General features: G+C 30.9%; 1 protein-coding gene across 2 annotated transcripts; it reads left to right on the forward strand.

Annotated features, from left to right (window-relative positions):
* LOC142326488 (E3 ubiquitin-protein ligase HERC2-like) lies at window positions 1-20,307 on the forward strand. 2 transcript variants are annotated; one of them, XM_075369067.1, is made up of 8 exons: window positions 1-115; window positions 4,511-4,657; window positions 4,795-4,960; window positions 6,577-6,726; window positions 7,255-7,497; window positions 14,270-14,490; window positions 15,181-15,336; window positions 20,229-20,307. In XM_075369067.1, exons 1-7 carry the CDS (start codon window positions 29-31, stop codon window positions 15,295-15,297), a joined length of 1,131 nt encoding a protein of 376 aa, XP_075225182.1. In that variant the 5' UTR covers window positions 1-28; the 3' UTR covers window positions 15,298-15,336; window positions 20,229-20,307. The 2 variants fall into 2 exon arrangements, with proteins under 2 accessions (XP_075225182.1, XP_075225183.1); XM_075369068.1 differs by lacking the exon at window positions 20,229-20,307 and having other exon boundaries at window positions 15,181-15,342.
* Window positions 20,308-21,130: the final 823 nt, after the last annotated feature.

Genomic DNA, 21,130 nt, shown 5'->3' on the forward strand with positions numbered 1-21,130 from the left:
TGCAGAAACACCTGAAACAACGTTAACTATGACAATGCAGATGCAGACATCTGAAATTGCTCATGGGGGAGGTGAAGCGCCTGCATCAGAAGCTGAAGCAGCTGTTGCAGCTATTGTAAGTTATAATTAAATCAATTAATTGTTATTTAAGTTTATTTTCCTTTCTGTATCTTAATTATACTGATAATAAATATAATATAAAAAATTGGCGTGTGTTTTTTCAACCTGACAAGAATTATGTTTCCAATATGTAGCAGCACAGTGTTACCTCTTTGAACGGTTGATGAAAGTTCCACCAAGGAAGAGGTGCAAATCAGGATGAGTTGCAGTGTTCCACAGGACTTATGTTAGACCCTACATTACAGAACGTCACTTATGACAAATTCTTCTCCATCATGCTTTCTGAAGAGACAGCCCTGACTGGGTTTGCTGACTTAGCTTTGGCCAAGTCGGAATGAGAGGAGTTAGACAGTGGGAACGAGGTGATAAATAGGATTGTCTTGCTCCTGTGAGATATCAGGCTGCAGGTTTCGCTTGAGAAGACTCAAGTTGTTGCAGCTCAGACTAATGACGCTCATCTGAACGTTGTTTAGGGTCAAAGGCTTAGAAGTCCATTCTTTTCCTGCAGTGAAGTACCTAGGGGCATGGATAACAAAAACATCACATTTCTGAGGCACTTGACCTGGGTGTCAAAGAAGACAAAAAAACAGCAACAGCCATTGGTCAGATAACGACCAACATTGAGAGTTCTTGCATATCAAAAAGGAGGGTTTTGCCCTGTTGGTGCTCTCAAAAGTCTTGTATGGAGCACCATCTCAACCCCATAGGGGAAAGACACCCACTTAATGACATTACCGGTCTCCACACCACTCCCTCCTTTCCAAGCCCTGAGGGGCTTTACCGGAAGTCATTTTTAGACCCTCTAACTGATTACATCTCACAATCATCAGCCAGGCCTCAGTCTGGATGCCACCAATGTAAATGCCTCGACAGACATTTGCATCAGTAAAATACAAATCAAATTTTGCCTTCACATAGGTCATGGAGTACCAGTCTGATTTATCATGCTGGAAAAAGGGAGGCCCAGGCAATTCTTAATCAAGTTCTCAAGACTGTCTCTCTTCAATTATGCTATGGCACAGGACATCTTGGGTGAAGCAGCAGGTGCACTGGCAAGACTTGTATCTCTGGATCTGCTTTTCAGAAGAGAGAGTCAATGTACCAGGGTTAAGTAAGGCAGAGATGGAGGCATCACTTGTTCACAAGTGACAGGACAGGAGGATCAGTTAATGAAGGATAGATGGAGCCATAGACTCATTCCAAACCTCCTGAGATAGCTGGACCACAAGCAAGGGGAACTACAGCACAAGATGACTTTGTACCTGACCGGTCATGATTGCTTCAAAGCATACCTGTGTAGACAGGCATTGTAACTTAACACTGAGTGTGGTTATTGTGGAAGGGAGAGCACCATTGAACACTCATTCTTCAAATGCTACAGGTTTTTGCAGCACAAGGAAGCATACCCAAGAGAATTCAGCATGCTTACGCGCAATAAATCATTGAGACTATGCTGTAGAATGAAAGGAGAAGATGGCATGCAGAGTCGAAGATGTGCAGGGATGAATAAACCTTGATTTTACCTTAGGGCTGGTTCATAATTTAGGCATATCTGACTCCAAGAAGAAATAACAGACAAAAAAGATACAAAACAGGATTGTGATTGGATTGAAAGACTGTTAAGATAAGAAATAGATTATCTGGCAGGTACAATTTATTTGTATAACAACTTTTTTAATGAAATTTTGTGGTAAAGTTTTTCTTATTAGGTGGAACAACTAACATTTAATGTAGAAATTTTTCTTCAGTTATACTCCAAATAATAGCTGCTATTTTATTGGCAAGGGGCAAAGAAGATTGTAGTGAAGGGGGAAATGTTCATTATCAAGTAATCAAAATGTGGATTTCCTTTCATTTTTCATTGAACTCTGCTCCTAATATCACCATCATTTATTTCTATTCTTATCTCACAGCTGCTACTTCACTTGTACTTTTTACTCCATATTTAAGTTAACATTTTTCATTGAGCATTTTCCTACTTTGGTATGATATAGGACCTTTGTCAGTTCACCATTCATTAATAGTGTTCTGCCATTAGGGCAGGTCCTGTCATGGCTGCTGTTTTCCACCTTGTTCTATCCTTTGCTAACCTCTTTTTTTCCGCATATTTTCCCTTTTCCATAACCCCATCTATCATTTGAAATCTCTTCCTTTCCTTCCAAGCCTTCTATGGCATCCACTAATAAACCTTCTCATACAATGTCCAGGCCAGTTTCTTTTCTTATATTCAATCTCATTTAGTGTTTTTCTGTTCTCTCCAGTTCTCCTTAATATCTTTTCATTTGTTACATGTTCATTTGTTTGTTAATATCTTTTACATTTGTTATATAAATATCACCTGATATATTTATCATTCCTGCACCACACCCACATCTCAGAAGTCTCAAACGTTTTCTGTCTGTGTTTTTCACTGTTCACATTACAGCTCCATACACCATCACATTATAAATAAAACATTTCATTAATTTCTTCCTTAACATTAAGTTTAACATTTCTGACAGCAATCTTCCCTTCTTATTGAATGCCAGTTTACTTCTTGATATTCTTGTTTAATTTTTACTGTGCAAGTCAGATCATCAGTTAAGTACTTAATAGTACTGAATAAGTACTGAAATTTCTTCTTCACCTGTTCTAAATCTTGATTTCCTATCTTAATCTCAATCCTTTTCTCTTTTTATCTAATACCATACATTTTTTCTTCTTTTTGTTTATCCTCATACCCTGACTTTTAAGTGGGATAGAGTGGGATTTGTGAACTGGAGGTCAGGACAATGTAGAAGTTGAGGGAAAAATTAGACACTGCATTGAAATATTGAGGATTATGATGAAGATAAATGCAAACCAAAGAAAAGAAAGTGTGGGAAGGAGAGTGTTGTGGGACAATCAGCCATGATAAGAATGAGTATTATGAATTAAAGTATGTTAGCTTACTGTGTGGCAGGTTTTTTTAATGAGATAAGTCTTAATGTGTGTTTTTTTTAAGAAGATACAATTGTTTTATATGTTTGAAAACATTCACAGTTGATGAAGTCATAGTGTTTTTGATCCTGTATACTGTCATGGGTATATTTTTTAGAAAATCACTTTTTTTTAGGTGGGAAATGGCCAGTTATTAGGTTAAAGAAAAACTTATGCTAAATTTTTTATGGTTAAAATCTAAAAGAATATTACAAATTTGTAAAGATAAGCAAAAATCTTTTGTTGTTCCTATGTATTTAATTAATGGATCAGAAATTACAATTAAGTGATGGTGACTGATTACATACTAATAGATTTATCAGAGTGACAATAGATTTAACTCAGAGTAACATGGGTAATTATATTGTAGTTAGAGATTCAAATGATATATCGTATCATTTGATCTGAGACTAACTAATCTGTAATTCCTGAGACTCACCTATCCAGTGAGTCCCAGAAATTACAGTCTATGATTAATGCTAATAATAGTTCAGTAGATTGTACTCAAAGAGACACAATTACTAATAATAAAGGCAAAAAGGTAATTGAACTTTGGAAGCATTTAAATTAGTAATTTAAATGGTAGAATGTTGGGGATTTTATGAGCAGTTCAGGCAGTTATCTTAAGAGGAGCATCTGTAATTGACTTCTGCTGTGAATCTTTGGAAAGTTTAACATATTAAAAAATTATCAGCGTTTTCAATGGAGATTTCTCAAATTATATGCCTATTTTAATTAATTTATTAAATATTTATAGCGGTGGGTCCAATGAAAATGTACTGGCACCTTGGCTAAAGTTGCCTCAGTGTACTAAGTAAATATTGTTTTATAAAAAAATTAACAGAGAAATTTAAACCTGTTAGTTTGGCTCCAAAAAAGTAGCAGTTTGCTGTTAAATTAATTATTCTCTATATCAGCCAATTTTAAGCTCTTTGAATTATCATTTAACAGCAAGTTAGAATTAACAAGCAATGTGTGCAAGAATTGACCCCAAATGTTTGATCCATTAAAGTAGTTAAGAAAGGTAAACGTAAAGTTAAAGGTGATTGATTATCTATTGATGACAAAAGAATAGAATATAGTTACTTTATAAGAAAAAGAGAGCAATATATCTTACTGAATTAAAAATAATTAGGGGTTGAAGGTTTCTGGGGAAATATTACAGTATTTTAAGGGGTACAAGGCAACACATGATATGAATAACTTTAATTAAGTTATTTATAATAAGTTTATACAAACTCCAAATGGTAGTAAACATTTTATAATCTTTATTTATTCATTTAAAATTTTTTTAAATTCAAATTTATTAACTTTGAATTGTTTTCTATGTACATGACATATAAAAATCTGTAATTGATTAATATTAATAATTGTATATATTTAAAATAATCAAATACCCATCATTTACCTTAACAATTCTTATTTTTCTTAGAGTACAAAATCAACACCTGAGGAAAATGACAGTCCATTAGCTGCTTTTCCATCTCTTTCTAGTTCAGCCAGTGTTTCATCTAGGGCATCAAAAATGTCTGCTAGTGCAATGAGTGTTATTGCTGCTACAATGAAGTGCAATCCACAGGTGAGTCAGTTTTTTCATGATTATTTATCTTTTTGGTGAATAATGTATTAATAAACAAAATTTTAATATGTTGCGCCCAGTAATTTCATTTGGCATTTAGTAACTGATATATTTTTAATTTGTTTTACTTTTTGTAGGTATTAGGTCTTGCTGAAGCTAGTGCTCCTCCAGTGGCAACATTAGATGACTTTACTTCATTGTTAGGTCTTAATGATGCAAGGATGATGGTCGATTTGCTGAAACTGGCTGTTGCTGGTCGAGCTGGTGATAACGCTAAAGAAACTATAACAAATGTACTTGTTGGTGAGAACACATTACTATTGTTATATTCATTTTGTTATTCCTATAATAGTATCTTATAGAATTTGCTTATCAACTATTTTCTTGCGTTTTTGTTTACCTTAAAATTTATATGTAAATTTATGAACATTAAATATGTGCTTGTAAAAATGAATTTGTTTAGTTATTTATTTTTACATCAAATACATTGATTCTTCATGTGTGTTGTTCTAAATGCCACGTAGCATTTTCCTTGACCGTATTTGCTATGCATCACGTGAAAATTTAAACTAGCACACAATATTATCAATATGTTAGAAGTTTATATGACTGATATCGACAAGCTGTTTAAATTTTGAAAATCTCAGCTTCTGTTTGAATTTTATAACATTTTAGGAGCTGTTATTTTTTGGTGAGAGACATTTATTCAATATTACCCAGTTACCTTCATGTTTACATATTATTTTAAACATTATCTACTTATTTTTTTGTTATGTTTTTCTTATATCTAGACCCTCCCCCCTTTACAATTACTTATTGTTGTTTGTATTGTCCACCATTCTTGAAAAATCTATGCTGTCTTTATTTTGCTCTATTCTTTTAGAGCTTTTCTGTAAAAATCAGTAAGTTTCTCATATTTAACATGAATGCAGTATTTTGTTGAATGTTTTCATACAATAATCATAGTTTATACATTGTACATTTATACATTTTTGTAGATTGTTTTGTTGTTTAAAAACTCTTACTTGCAAATGTTAATAATTCAATTAACTAATTTCATAATGATGAATTATACTACATCATTTTAATCATAAAACTCCAAAAAGCATTAATACAGTTTTTTCGTGGTTCTTTAAAATTTTATTTCTTTATTTTTCTTTGTGTAGGAATGGCCAGAGAATACAACAGTGTAGCATGTATGTTGCTTGAATTATGTGTAACAGAGTTAGAAGATGTGGCTATAAATAATAATTGTAGCCTTCATTGTGCTCCTCAGCCTGTTGTTCAGAGAGCAGTCATCCATATATTGATGATGTTTCACTTAACGGACATGTAAAAATACAAGGTATTAAAAACATTTTTATTTAATATTTTTAAAATTTTATTATTTTATTATAATTCTGAATTCGTACTATGAAAAATTATGTTATTCAAAAGTTTTTGTGGTGTTAAATATCTTTATCTACATGTAATCATATAAAAAATTAATTTTTTTTCATCTCTATCTATTAAACTGGATATTAGATTAAAAACATCACGTAGTCTTAACCTTTTTCAACTTTAATCATACAACAATCAAAAGAAAAATGGAGACTGACTCCAAGGACATATTATAACAACTGCTTACAGGAAATGAGTCAGAAAAATAACTAATTCCATTACTTCATAATTCCTGTTTAACAACAAGAGTTAGCTGAGAGAGGCTGTTAAGTAATATCAGTAATAGGTTTCAAACAATACATCTGTAAGAAAAGATTCTGAAGAACAGAAGAAATCTTATTTATGTTTTAAGTATAAAAACTTATTCATCTGAACTGATAACACATTGAAATAAGTAACAAATTTATTTTGGTAAATCACAAACTTATATTTACTAAGTTATCGAGTCTTCATACTGTAGTAAATTTTTATTCATTTAGGTGCTGAAATGTTGAGAGTTGAATTTGACCGTCAATGTTCAACAGAAAGGAGGCATAATCCTTTAACTATAATGGATTCTGCTGGTAAAACGGTTGCTGTTAAATGTGGCCGAGAGTGGAGTGACTGGTCAGCACCTCTTCTTATACCGGGTAATTTAATTTTTATTCTCTTTATTATATTTCTCTTATGTATAAGGTAAATTGCTAAAATACTCTTTTTTTCTGAATGCAAAAAATATATTTATACTTGTAAAATTATATCAGTATTTTAAATTATATTGTAAATTTAAAAAATGAAATATTTTAAGAGAGTGGTTAATATCTGCTTTTTAAAATGGTATGCAGCTAGGGAAGGATTGAGAAACCTACCAATTCAAAATAAAAATTTAAATAAGTATCACATCCATTTACAAGATGGATTGACAGTTATAGTAAATCATAATTTACAATGGAAATCTTATTTCAGAATTTTAATTAATTATTATTTGTATTAACTTTAATTCATTTGAAGAACTACTGATTGTTAAAGGATTAATTATTATTATTATAAGAATTGGAATAGCAGTGTCAAAATTAATTTTCAATTAAGAGATAATTTAATTACCTGCAGCGAAATTGTTTTTTTTTTCAATTTTTAAATTCTGATTTGTATTTATTTTGATGTTGATATTTCTACAGGAGATGAATTAAAATGGAAATTTACATCAGATGGTTCAGTCAATGGTTGGGGTTGGCGTTTTACTGTTTATCCAATAATGTCACAAAACGGTCAACAGGGTTCTGATCGTGATGTTTTGTCACAGCCGTCAGTGGAATTAGTAATGTGTCTCTTAGAGCCATGCTTACCTCTTGCTCCTCATAGAAATTTAGTTACAAGATTGGCAGCTGCATTAGCTGCTTGTGCACAATTAAGCTCTCTTGGTAAGTATGTTTTTATATCAGCTGTCTTCCTGATCAACTCTATAATTTTGTTTCTTCATATTGTCAGAATATTTGTATTTATTTTCTTATATAAACAATCTAGCAGCTATGAGCTTGAAACCCAGTTAATCACTTGCATTGAATTACAAAAGAGGTATTATTAATTGATCTGTAATAGTTTTTATTTATCTATATTTAAAGTACTTTCTCAAAGCATCACAAAAGTTCTTCATATTATATAAATTTAATTTTTTATTTTGTATTTATGATTGTATTTGGCCTATTAGGATAGTTCAAATACAAACAGGAATTTGTTTCTATACATCTTGTTTGCATCATAATCAAAATCTGTTCCCTGCACCTTGTAAGTGTGCAATACACTTGTTTCATTATTATGTGATTCTCAAAGAAATCTTCAGATTGATTCTCAAGCCAGCTGCTTGCAGCTTAATGACTTTTTCTTTAGTGTGAAGTTTTTTGCCTTCTTAAAAATTCCTTCAGTGATCAAAATAAATGATAGATACCAAATCAATATTGTGAGTGTGACAGATAGTCTCATTTGAGAGTTGTTCAGACTGACCATTCTTACACATACATCAGCAATATAAAGACAAACATTGACCTGCGGATTTGACATTGATGTTTCTTCAATGGTAATGAAGTCCATGTAAGTAATCCTCTTTGAATCCCAGAGTACAGTATCCATGGTCATGGTCATGCCTGCTGAAAGATTTTTGCTTTTCTTGGTAGAAGAGTCACTATGTTTCCATCGTAAATTTGCTCTCCTTGATTCAAGTTTTAAATGGTAGACACAAACAAGTTCCATCACATGTTGCATTCGAAATAATCTCTTTCTCAATTAAACACTTAGATTTTTATTCGCTTCTGCTGTACATTTTTGTTATTTCATGATTTTAATAACTCAAAATCGCTAATCATATGTTAATTTCATAAATTCTTATATCATAAAATGATTTTGTTCAGTCATACAGCTGCCTGTAATAAAAAAATCTTTTCTAAGTTATGCTTGAAGTCTGTTTTAAAATTTCAGAATGCTTGACTCCATTTTTTTAATAATAGTGTGTGCAGGACTGTAAGCACTTCTTATTTGGACATTATTAAGGTGAGTGACTGATGTAGTGGGAGAAGGCTTGAACTAGTATTAGATATGCCAGTTTATACATTCTGTACTTGTTACAATAAGCGTTGACAAGAAAAAGAACAAATTTCTTTTATATATTTGAAACATCTAAGTATTTTTTATTAAAAAAAAAAAGTACAAAGAATGTTTAGCATGTTCATCTAGATTTCATTAACCATTTTAAACAATGTTCAAAAATTATATTATAGACTGATTAATTTTAATGTTGAACTAAACTATTGATGGATAAAAGAGGATATTATAAAACTATACTAGAAAAAATAGTGAATGATGGAGTTTTCAATAATTAATAAAGTTTCCCTTGAGAATTAAAATAAATTTTCCTTAATTTTTTAAGTGTTTGTTTTCTCTTTAAGAAGTAATGCATAAATTAAATTTGGATAGTATTTTTCTGGAAACTAGAGATCCAACATCAGATTTTCAAAGTCATTTTAAATTCTAATTACTGAATATATGAGGTCTGTTCAAGAAATATGTAGACTGTTTGAATTGTTCGAGTCCAGTTGATTCCAGTCAAATATACTTTGCGTCGCCTTGTTCGTACAGATCAGCTGATTACAACACAGTTTTTTTTGTTTGGCAGGTGTTAGAATGAGTGACTTGAACGAGCAAAGAGTTGCTGTGAAATTTTGTGTTAAACTCGGAAAGTCTGCAAGTGAAACTTTTGATATGCTCAAGACATCTTACGGCAATATTGCTATGAAGCGTGCGACATGTTTTAAGTGGTATGGACATTGTTGAAGATGGTCTTCAGTCGATTGAAGACAATGAGCATCCTGAACGTCCTTCCACATCAACTGACGACTCACACATAGACAAAATCAACACCCTGGTTCAAGCAAATCGACGTCTGACCATCAGAGAGCTTGCTGAAAAGTGTGGGATATCAGTTGGATCATGTTACGAGATTTTGACCAAAAAATTGAAGATGCACCACTTTGCTGCGAAATTTGTTCCACGCCTGATGTCGGATGACCAAAAAGCCCATTGTGTCCAGGCTTGTCAAGAATTGCTTGAACATTCAGGCGAAGATGAAAAGTTCTTGGTGATGAATCTTGGGTGTACACGGTTATGATATTGAAACAAAGGTTCAATCGTCCCAGTGGGTGGGTGAAACATCTCCCAGACCAAAAAAAGCTTGCTAAGTTCATTCCAATGTGAAGGTGATGTTGACAGTTTTTTTTCATGCTCAGGGCGTAGTCTACCACGAGTACCTCCCACCAAGGCTTCACAGTGAACCAGACTTACTACATTGAAGTTCTGAAATATCTGCGGGATGCTATTCGGTAGAAAAGGCCAGAAATGTGGAAGAGTGGTGACTGGTTTTTTCATCACGACAACGCTCCAGCCCATTCAGCCCTCAGAACTCATGAGTTTTTGGCCAAACTCGATCACTGTTCTTCACCATCCACCCTACTCACCTGACCTCACTCCTTGTGACTCCTTCTTGTTCCCCAAACTCAAATATCTTTGAAAGGAAGAAGATTTGAGACAATTCTCAAGATTGAGGCAAATGCGATGAAGGAACTGAAGAACATCACAAAAGAAGCATTCCAGGACTGTTTCCAATAGTGGAAACACGATTGGGAAAGTGTATGCATCGGGGAGGAGTGGAGGAGAGTACTTTGAAGGGGATCCAGACAAGGGTTCTAAATAATGTACATTTTGTTTTATGACATTAGTCTACGTATTTTTTGAACAGACCTCGTAATTGCAGATGTTAATGAATGAATTTTATGTATTATTACAGAAAATACAAAACTGCAGTTTCCTTTAGTGCAAGTGAAATGAGAAATGTTACTTATGTACTTTAAATTTTATATTTAAAATAAAAGAGAATCGCATAAATTGATGGTCTTTCTATTGGTTCTCTATTTCCAGTAACATCACCAACCCTGAAGGAGATCCCTTGCACCATGTCTATCTCACCACCAGGATCATAAACTTTTATGATCCTGATAATATTGTTTTCTTTCAGATTGTCTATAAGTTTTACTCTTCTCCGACCACTTTTTATTTATATTTTCTACTTATCCTTCTAGCAATGTTTTAATCAGTCCTTTCTGTCAAGGCACATCTCAGCCAGTTAGCTTTCCTAATCTGAGTTGTTTTAATTAAGCTATTATCGTTAATTCTGTTCACTACTTCTTGTTTTTTCACTTTATTCATTTAATCTTTTACAATCTCATCTGCATCCACATTTCTTCTATACCTTCAGCCCTTCTTTTTCTCTTATGTGTCTCATATCATTATGCAACCTTCTCTTAATTTGGTAACTGTAGGTTTAATTTGGTATCTTCTTCTTATTTGATAGGTATCAAATTAAACTTATTTTGTGCAGAATTACTTATTGTCTTCTTTACTTATTGCCTTAATCTCTTCTATCGATACATTAGTTTTCTTATAGTCTATTTTCATGCTACATTCTATCAAAAGGTCTACTAATTTTTTTGTCGCCTGTTGAATATTTTGTGCTTTATATTCTAAAATAACCACTACATCATCTGTAAACCTAGTACAACTTTGTCACTTTACTCATACACAGATTCCTTCATCTTCTTTTAGAACATTTTTGATACATATTCAATAATTCATATTAAATAATGTTGGCGATAGGACAAGGTTCTAAGATCAAACCATTTGGCTTGAGCATTGTTTATTTTCATAGCCATTTTCTAATTCAGGTACAATTTTTTAATTAATCTTCTGTTTTTCTCCAGTCCACTCTTTGACTACTTAATATTTCCATTAATTACACTTATTTCTTTATCTCTTTCTATATAATAAATGTTTCTCACCGATAATGCTTATTATCTGATTCTATTCCTTTTCCTTTCTCCTTTCCTAAATCTTTATTCTTTTTCCTGTAGCTAAGTCCTCTTTTTTTTTTATTCAAACTTTTGTTCAGAATACAGAAGTTTGAATGTTCAGAATACAGGATAGATAGAGGTTTTACTGAACATGAAATTTAATTAATTATTTTGTAATCTTGATATTTTAGTACACCATTTTTTTGATTGTAATCATGATTGTTCTTCTGTCATGAAAAGTCTTCTGTCATTACCTTACTGTTGTGTATTGTATTGTATATTTTCACAAGTGCTAATAATATCTTATCATTAAGATATTTAATCAGTTCTGTTCGCAGCTCATCTCTTCCTTTAGCTATTTTATTCTTCATATCTTTTGTTGCTTGTATAGCTTGTTTAGATTACTTCTACTTCAGCCTCTCTTCCACTTCAAAATGTATCTTCTATGGGAAGATCATTTGGTTTTATTTTAAGTATGCTCCTTCTTTGTATAACTCTTTGCCAACTCTATGTATAATTCTTTAGTGCCTATATTTTTCCACCACTTATCCTATGTTGCTGTTATTGCTTTCTTTTTTATATTTGTTCATATTGTCCTTTACTTTTTATGTTACCTTTCTTAATTCATTAATTTTTCTGTAGAGCCTCTTACCTTTTTCACCCTTCCTGTTCTTGTATTTTCTTATGGCTTCAATTTTTTTCAGTCATCATTCCATAATTTGTGACCTTTTTTTCCTCTTCATGAAGTCTATTATTTGTTCTGTTGCTATTTTTGAGACTTTTTCATATTCACCAAATTCATTTGCATTACATCCTGCATTGCCCTTCTCTTTAATAATTGAGGTAATAAATTTGATCACTATAAAATGCATCAATACACAAAAGCGCACAATAATAATAATGTACTAAATAAACAGACACAATTCAGTTATAAAACAGTTTTAAATTGCACATTAAAGATATATCTGCTTGATTAGGGAAAAAATAACATCAGTAATAACATCTGTATATTCCAGGATGAGAACAATGTCCCCAGTTACTGAAGAGGTTCAGAGATAGTTTCCTTGTGTCACTAAAAAGTTAAAAAAAATTTTTTTTCCATGACTGACGTAAAAAAATTACCTCCTACATTTAAAAATTTTATTAGTTTCATTTTAAAATAATGTTTATAAGTCTCTATCACTGCTGCTTCCAAGAGTGAAAAACTTTCAAATTAAAGATTTAATGATTCCAAATTCTCATTTACTTCTATCAAAATTCCCGTGACATAGTTTTTGAATTGTTGTTCTGAATGGCATAGCATTTTTCAAATCAAGTTTTATCTACAATGTTGCTGAAAAATAGGGTCTGGTTTTTTACATGTTTTTAATTAATTCTATCTTCATTGGATTGCTTATTTTAAGTAAGAATGTTAATAATAATAATATTATTATTATTATTATTCATAAATTGTAAGTGCACAATGTAGAACACTGTTAGATTGATTTAAAATATAATATAGCATAATAAATTTACTGTATTTATTTTGTATAAATTTACAATTATACACTAAAGAAACATGATGTAGTCTAGTCAGTACAAAATAAATAGTATAAAAAAATTTTTAATTAGATGATTAAGTTTTAATTTGTACATTTTTTATTTAAAAATGCTCTTGACATACTTCTGAATATTAAGGGTTGGTGAATTAGATTATTACATTTTTTCATCTTAATATTAAACACTTAATGCCATATTAAACACTTATTATTAAACACTCAATGCCATTCAAGGAAATGTAGAGGGTTTTCCCTGCAAAAACATTTTTAAGAAACAAATTTTTTATGATGGATTCTTACTTAAATAAGTATTACCTTACTTTACTGATAAGTCAGTTTTATACAACCAATTTCTGAATGAGTATAAAGTACTTAATTTATGACCATATTATATGCATCCATAAGATAACATGATATGCTCATGAAGATCTGAATTTAGTTGAAATTGATTTCTCTCTTTCATAAAAAGTGTGATACATTCATAAACATAGTAAAGATTATAAACAATTTTTTTTAAATCTGTCTTCAATATCTATTACATTTCAAACCAAAAATCACTTGATTGCCCTTTTTCTGGATGAAATACTTAGTTCTTATACACTTATTAGCAGCTTAACTTCAAAATTCAGTTTTATAAATCAGTTACAGGAATGCAGTAACTTTTTTCTATTTTTATAGAAATGCTGTATAAAGACTGTAATTAATATTTCAAGAGGGGTAAGATAGTTTTGCAACAGTGAAATAATGCACTGCATACAAATATATATGAATTTGTTTCACTTTATTAGTGAAATTTGTTACATTAAGGTGAAAAAACAAAGCCTCATAATTATAACATACGATGTCTTAATTGATAAGAATATTTTTCTGAGATTTTGCCAAAAAAAGGAGTGTCTGTAATTTGGGTAGAACTGAAAAAAAGTAAAATACTTTTTTTCATAAAATAAAACTGAAGAAAACTGCATCAAAAAGTAAAAATGCTTTTTAATTTTAGAATTTTTTTTTAATTTAGAGTTTTTAAAGTCATTGCCAAATTGAGTGTTAGCAAGTTATTGGTAATTGTTTTTTTTAATAATTTGATTCCAAAACTTAAAATTGTAAGAGATGAAAAAGTTTTATTTTTTGTTTACCTTTTTAAACGTTTTATGTTTTCAGCCAAATAACATTAAGATTGAGGCCAAGACTCTCCTCAAACTTCCCAATCTGTCTATCCCTAATTGCTGATTTGATAACAATTAATGAGTTTATCATTTATTTCTCAGGTGCTGCGGAACGAATGTGGTGTTTGGAAAAATTAAGAGAGTTGATGTGTTCACCACTTGGGAAACTTCTTGATATACCTGCATTTCTTCAAACAGATCGAGTTGATTCATCTTTAGCAAATTTATTACGTAGTTTACCTCAAGCATTATTACGTCAGTATGAATATGAAGATCCTGCTGTCAAGGGTGGAAAACATCTTATACACAGTCCTTTTTTTAAGGTAAACATGTTATATAAATATTAAAAAGATCTCATGTGGATACCACATGACTTCTTTGTACAGCTATAAAATTACATATACACATTTTTTACAATGTGTTTCTTAATCTTTTTACAATATGAGGTTAATAATTAGTAATAAATCAATACATTTAAATTTAAAAAAGTTAAAAAAAAGGAGATAGACGAATTTGGACCGACGTGCCTTCCTCTTGTAAGATCTAAATATTTCATTAATTAAAATTTTATTTGGCAATAACTTGGGAACCAATAAAAATAAGTACCACTATATCATTGAAAAGCTCTCAGTGATGGCTTATTGCTACAGTTAAGAAAAAGTCAAAAATCCAAATTGTTTGGATTTTGGGCTATTTTGAACACTTTTGGTCCAGTCAAGAGGAGGTGCACAACTAGATATTATAATAGTTACAAATAACAAAATTTGAATATCCTACGGCTAATTGTTTTTGAGTTATGTAAGATACATTTATACGTACAGACATCATGCCAAAACTACTCAAATGGATTCAGGGATGGTCAAAATGGATATTTCTATTGAAGTCTGAAAACCAAAATTTTTCAAAATCACAATATTTCCTTTACTGTACAAGGAAGTAAAAAATGTTGTACTTCTATAAATATTAAACTTTCTATTGATTAAATTTATAAAATATGTGTTATATACTTTTAGGCATTGGTAGCACTTGCTTGTGATCTGAATGTGGATGCTACATCATATTGTGCTGACCGGCACAAATGGTCTTGGTTTCAACGCTACTGTTTAGCTATGAGAGTTGCAGCAGCGTAAATTCATCGAACTCAACTTCCAGCTACATTTTGTGCTGAGGTACAATACATATTACTGGTTATTATTAAAAAAATTCTTAGTTTTTTTATTTTAGGTGGGTATAAAAATTATTTACGTTGTGCAGCTTTTTATCAGGAGGTTGTCAGTCTTTATTGTCTTCATGTATTTATTTACGAGGGATATCTCTAAAGTAAAGATTGCTGGGAAATTTCTCTCCTTTTTGGTGAACCTGTATTGTTCATGGCCATGCTAGTAATGTACACACTGCAATGTTTCTGTAAATTGTCATGTTGTAGTATCTTTGATTATGTTTGAGTTATTACATTATAAAATAAAAGCAAAATCGATATTGCCGCAGACTGTGAAATACGTGGAGTCATATGTTTTTGAACCGTCAAAATATAAAGCCGGCTGAAATTCATGACAGTTGGTTGCTGTGTATGGTGATAAATCTAATGAATGAATGAAATGTCTGAAAATGGTGTAAACGGTTTAGAAATAACAGAATTAATGTGCATGATGAGGAACATTCGGGGAGGCCCTTGATAATCACAGCGGACTTGTTGAAACGCGTCGATGATGAAATCAGAAAAGATCATTGCAATGATTACTGACCTGGTCCTTCTTTTTCCTGGTGTTTTAAGAGCTGTTATTGGTCGCATAGCTCATGATCATTTAGGTTTCAGAAAGGTTTGTGCATGTTGGGTGCCGAACATATTAACGGAACATCACAAAAAAATCTGAACGGGATCTGCTTCAGAATTTTTGATGCACTACACAGAAAAAGGTTATGAGTTGCTTAATTTAATTGTTACTGGCAATGAAACATGCGTTTTGTATTACATGCCAGAGTGAAAATGGCAGTCAAGTGAATGACATCATCCTCAATCACCAACCAAACCAACAAAGGTCAAGCCACAGCCATTTGGACACAAACTGATAGTCACAGTCTTTTGGGATCAGTTTGGCATACTGCTGATTGATTTTATGCCATGTGGAATGACTATAAATGCAGAAGCTTACTGCGAAACTGTACCTAAGTTATAGCACACCATTCAAAATCAGTGATCTGGGCAGCTGACCGATGGCATCGTCCTGCTGCACAATAATGCATGTCCACATTTTGCGGGTCCGACATGTGATTTACTGAGAACATTGGGTGGGAAATTTACAATCACCCACCACATAGGCCAGACTTAGCTCCTTCCGATTGTTTGAGAGATTGAAAGAATTTTTGAGATTTTTTTACAATGAAACGGTCTTTACTTTAGAGATAACCTCTCGTACCATGTGTAACATGAAAAACCACTTAAAGTTAAAATTAAAATGTGTTAAAGGAAAGTTTTATTCAAAAAGTTGAATCTGTGGTCAAAATGTGTTTAATTCTTTGGCTTACTGTATTGGGTATTTTGTTGTTTACTTAACTTTTAGGAAAAAAAATTCACTGTTATGAAAATTTCATTTTTTATGACTTTTTTAGTTCAAGAATGTATTATGAAGAAGACCTGCCTTCTACATTATAATACACTACAGTAGTCTCTTTCTTAACCATTTTTCATTCAACTGATCACTCCGTCAGCCAACTTTTCTCTTTTAAATAGTTAATCAGTGGTACAAAGGAAAGAATTTAATTATTCATTCAATCATCTTATATAAATCATACTGACCAACATCACTGATAGTGATTTGTTTTTAAAAAAAATTATTAAATTTTATTAGTCAAAGGTCAGCTATGAATTATATTTTCTATATGTTATAGTGTTCAGATTTATAACAAATGGAATGCTTAGATTTAATTTTATTGTTTTAGTTAATGAGCTATTTCATTATATCATTAAATAGAGTGTATTATAAACAAATGGACTGTCTAACCTAACATCAAAAGAATCATTTGCATGTATTTGTTTTTTTGATGTAAAGAAGAATAGTGAATCTGTCTTACATTTTAATTTAAATCTCAGGTGATTAACTGAAAATGAATTCTAAAATTAAATATCCATCAGTCTATTTATTTCTGTTAGTAATTCTACATCGCTGGATCTAATGGAATAATTAGACTAAAAAGAGATTTAAAGTTTTCTCTTAAATGGATCCTGAATGTAGATAATTAATATTACATTCATTGCATTGAAACAGTGTATATAACATTTAGGTCTAGTCCATATTCATAAATAAATAAATTTTTAATCTGATTTATTAATCAGTCATATAACATATTCTAGCAACCTGTGAGCAGGGTAAGTTACTGAGATCAGACTATAAGCCCATTGTTTAGAAAAAGCTACATTTAAAAACTTTAATTACAATTTAAGTTGATGATTAAAATTTCCCTTATCCATGGACCTTTCCTTCCTTTTTGAAAGACATTGTGATTTTTTTTTAAAGAACCTTAAATAATACAATTATTTAATTTTAAATGCAGATAAAACTTGCACTGTGCTTCTCAAGTAAACGAAACATTGTGAATTGCATAGTTAGATGTTTCATTAATGGTAATGATTACTTCTGATGCCTGTAGCATGAAATTTCTTGTTATTGTTAGATGATAAATTTTCATAGGATGATCAAATCGTACTGTTTTGTTCTAATGCACATTAATTAAATATTTCATTTTTCAATATTATTTAATTGTATTTATATGTTTATAATAATAATTCACCTCTGAAAAATATCATCTCTTTCAATTTCTTTCAAAAAGGAAGAAGGAAGAATAAGGAAAAAGAATGAAAGGTAAGGAAGATACTATGCCCACAGAGAAACTACAAAACAACTAACAAAAGAAAATACCTCAAGCTTATCTCTAAAGTAAAGACCATTTCTTTATTAAAAAAATCTAATCTGCAAACTTAATAAATATTCTTTATTTCTCTTAGACTACATATCTTACACTACTTTTGTATATAATCACCACATGAATTAAGACATTTATTATAGCAATAAACTAGCTTCAACATACCCTTATCGTGTTTTTCTGTCGTTAGTCCATTTATCCACTGATTTACAGCATTCTTAAGTCTATCGTCACCTGTGAATTGCTTACCTTTTGACAGTGTTCTATCATCCACCTCTTGCAAGGTCAAGAGACATCTTAAGATACTCAGGCTGTGACTTACTGAACAGCAATATTTTATTGACTGGCTCATCTAAATCCTGCAGAATATTGATTTGATTATTTTTTAAATAGCCATCTGATAATCCTTGTTATTACCTGATCCTTGTTATTACCTGAATTGTATGGAGTTTTAACTATCCAGCTGAATCTTAAATACTGTCAGATCTCTTCCAGAGATTTGTTTATTATTATTGTGTACAGTGTAATAAACATATTAATACATATGTTCATTTGTATGCGTTATGATAAAATAAATGAAGGAAAATGAAAATGCATATCATGTCAAAATGTAGCTGTTTACAAGTTAGTAAAAAATTTAATTCATTGGCATAGATAAAATAAACATTTCTTTCCGTGAGAATATTTTATGATTTTGCTGAGTTATCATGGTAATCATTAATATAGTCCCTTTGAAAAGTAGCTATACACCTATATAAACACTATTGTATCATGAGGGATTGTATTCCATGTCCCTGTAAGTAGTTTTTTTTTAAGAGGTTGGTAATCCTGTGTTGTGTGCTTTGCTTATGCGGGACAGGATGCCAACCTTGAGATGAGAAGTATGTCTGGTTCTTTGTTGTACATTGTGTGATCATAAAAATGTTATTAACTTTAGAACAGTGATTATTTCTCATTGAATAAGTCTTCCATGAGCATAGTGGGTACACATAGATAATGAAAGACCAGTTTTCCTTTAGATTTCCAGGTACACTAGTTTCTAATTGTCATAGTGTAAGAACACTAATCAAGAAATTTTAGGAGACAGGATCGGTAAAGGACTGATTGGGTGAAGTAGCAGACTATCAATACTCAAAGAAAAACTTCAAGACCTAGCTGCTATGCAATGTAGTCCCAACGAGTCGTTTGAGAAAGTCGGCCCTACAAAATCTATTAGTGTTGCAACTGCACACGAGGTAGTTCATAAGAAGCTCAGTCTCATCCTATATAAATTAAAAGCGGTTTAAAGTTTATCTGCCACAGTCTTTGGAAAGAGAATTAAATTTGGGTAAATGGTTTCATGTGGTTCTTGAATTTACATGACCAAAAGATTGAGGAGCAGATTGTAGTATCTGAAAAAAGAATAGGTAACCCAATATTCTTCATGGAAGCAATACAGTTCATTATTGTGAAGTCATTCATCAGTTGTGGGAGAGCTAACCAAGGACAAAGTTAATGCTCAGATTAAACAAGACAGTGCGACTGAGCATACAGCCAAGGCAGTCCATGAAATTACTGCAAGAGGTTTTCAGAAATAGAATCATTTGTAAGGCCTTATGGCCGCCTTATTCTCAAACTTAAGCTCACCAGATTTTTATTTTTGAGGTTATGCAAAACGTAATGTTTAAAAATAAAATCCCCATAGCCTTTGAGAATTTCAAAATGCTATTCATGATTTCACCAAGGTCAACAACTTTTGAAAGTCTTCCAGAACAAGAAGAAACGCTTGCAAGTATGTCTGGGATGTTCATGGTGACCATTTTCAACAACTACTGTAAAGTAAGTTAATGTTTTATATTGTTATACTAGTGCATGACAGGTGTATAGCTACTTCTCGAACACTTTGTACTTTTTAAAATTTGTGAGTCAGATTTTAAGTTATGAAGCAAACTAAGTAAAATCTAGAGATTGAAATTATATAGGGTTCAATGTTTTGCAAATTCAATACATTGTAGCAGAAATAAAAAGAAGCCTTTGATTAGCTATGTACATAGGGGTTTTTTCTGGGTTTTTTTTAAAATTGTGTATTTGTAAATGTATGTAAGATTAATTATTTATTTATTTTTTTTAAACTTGTATATTTTAATATCTTTTTTTTCAGGTCCAAAAGAAAATATCAGCAGTTGCTCCAAGAATTGGTGATGTCAAGAATAATCATGAAAATCATAATTTGTTTAAACAGGATCACGATGAACAGCTTTTAATGTGGTTAAATAGGTGTGACAAATTGTTGATGATTTAGTTAAAATATTAATGTAATTATGATGGATTATTATAATCAATAACAATTATAATTGTTATTCATTAATTGTTAATAATTAAAAATAAAAATGTGTTATTACTGTATGAAGTGCATAAAAAATTTTTCATTGTTGGGATATTTTCTTTTGATTAGTGATAAATTCATCTGTAATAGTGTTTATAAATAATGTTCATTATTATAATTATGTTGATCACATAAGTCATATTAAAGATTTATTATTTATTAGAATAGATCAAGGAAAAGGATCAGAAATAGAATATAAAATGTAGTTTGTTAAATGTAGAAAAAAATTGTATTTAAAATTCATTTTATTTAATAGAAATACAGGTTTTCTTTTAAAAAAACAAAGCAATTAATTTTAAAGTAAGAAATATACATATAAAGCTGGATTCAAAATTGAATAGTATTGGAATTATCTGCTTATATTTCTTTTCCTATATTGCAATTTTCCTGAAGAATCTTGAAATGGCAGCAAAATAACTAAACTGCCCAAAAGAAATCGCAGAGAAAGTGGAGCTAAAAATCGTCAAAAAGATGGAATTCATGGTACATCAAAAATTCCTCTCAAGTCTCTAATTATAAAATGTAGAAAAATCTACAAAGCTAATAAATTTAAATATCTGGGATAAATAATCCAAATCAATGGATTTAATAAAAAAAAACAGTAAATCAATGTTTAGATACAGAAGCCAATCAAACAAGTATTACAAAAATTGACAAACTAACAAAAGATATTTACA

Source organism: Lycorma delicatula, chromosome 6, assembly GCF_047948215.1.
Source record: "Lycorma delicatula isolate Av1 chromosome 6, ASM4794821v1, whole genome shotgun sequence".
Lineage (NCBI taxonomy): Eukaryota > Metazoa > Arthropoda > Insecta > Hemiptera > Fulgoridae > Lycorma > Lycorma delicatula.

Coding starts and splice junctions, on each gene's coding strand:
- LOC142326488 (XM_075369067.1), top strand. CDS start 29: ATGACAATGCAGATGCAGACATCTGAAATTGCTCATGGGGGAGGTGAA. Junction 4,961..6,576: donor TATAACAAATGTACTTGTTG/GTGAGAACACAT, acceptor TTATTCATTTAG/GTGCTGAAATGTTGAGAGTT. Junction 7,498..14,269: donor TGCACAATTAAGCTCTCTTG/GTAAGTATGTTT, acceptor TTTATTTCTCAG/GTGCTGCGGAACGAATGTGG.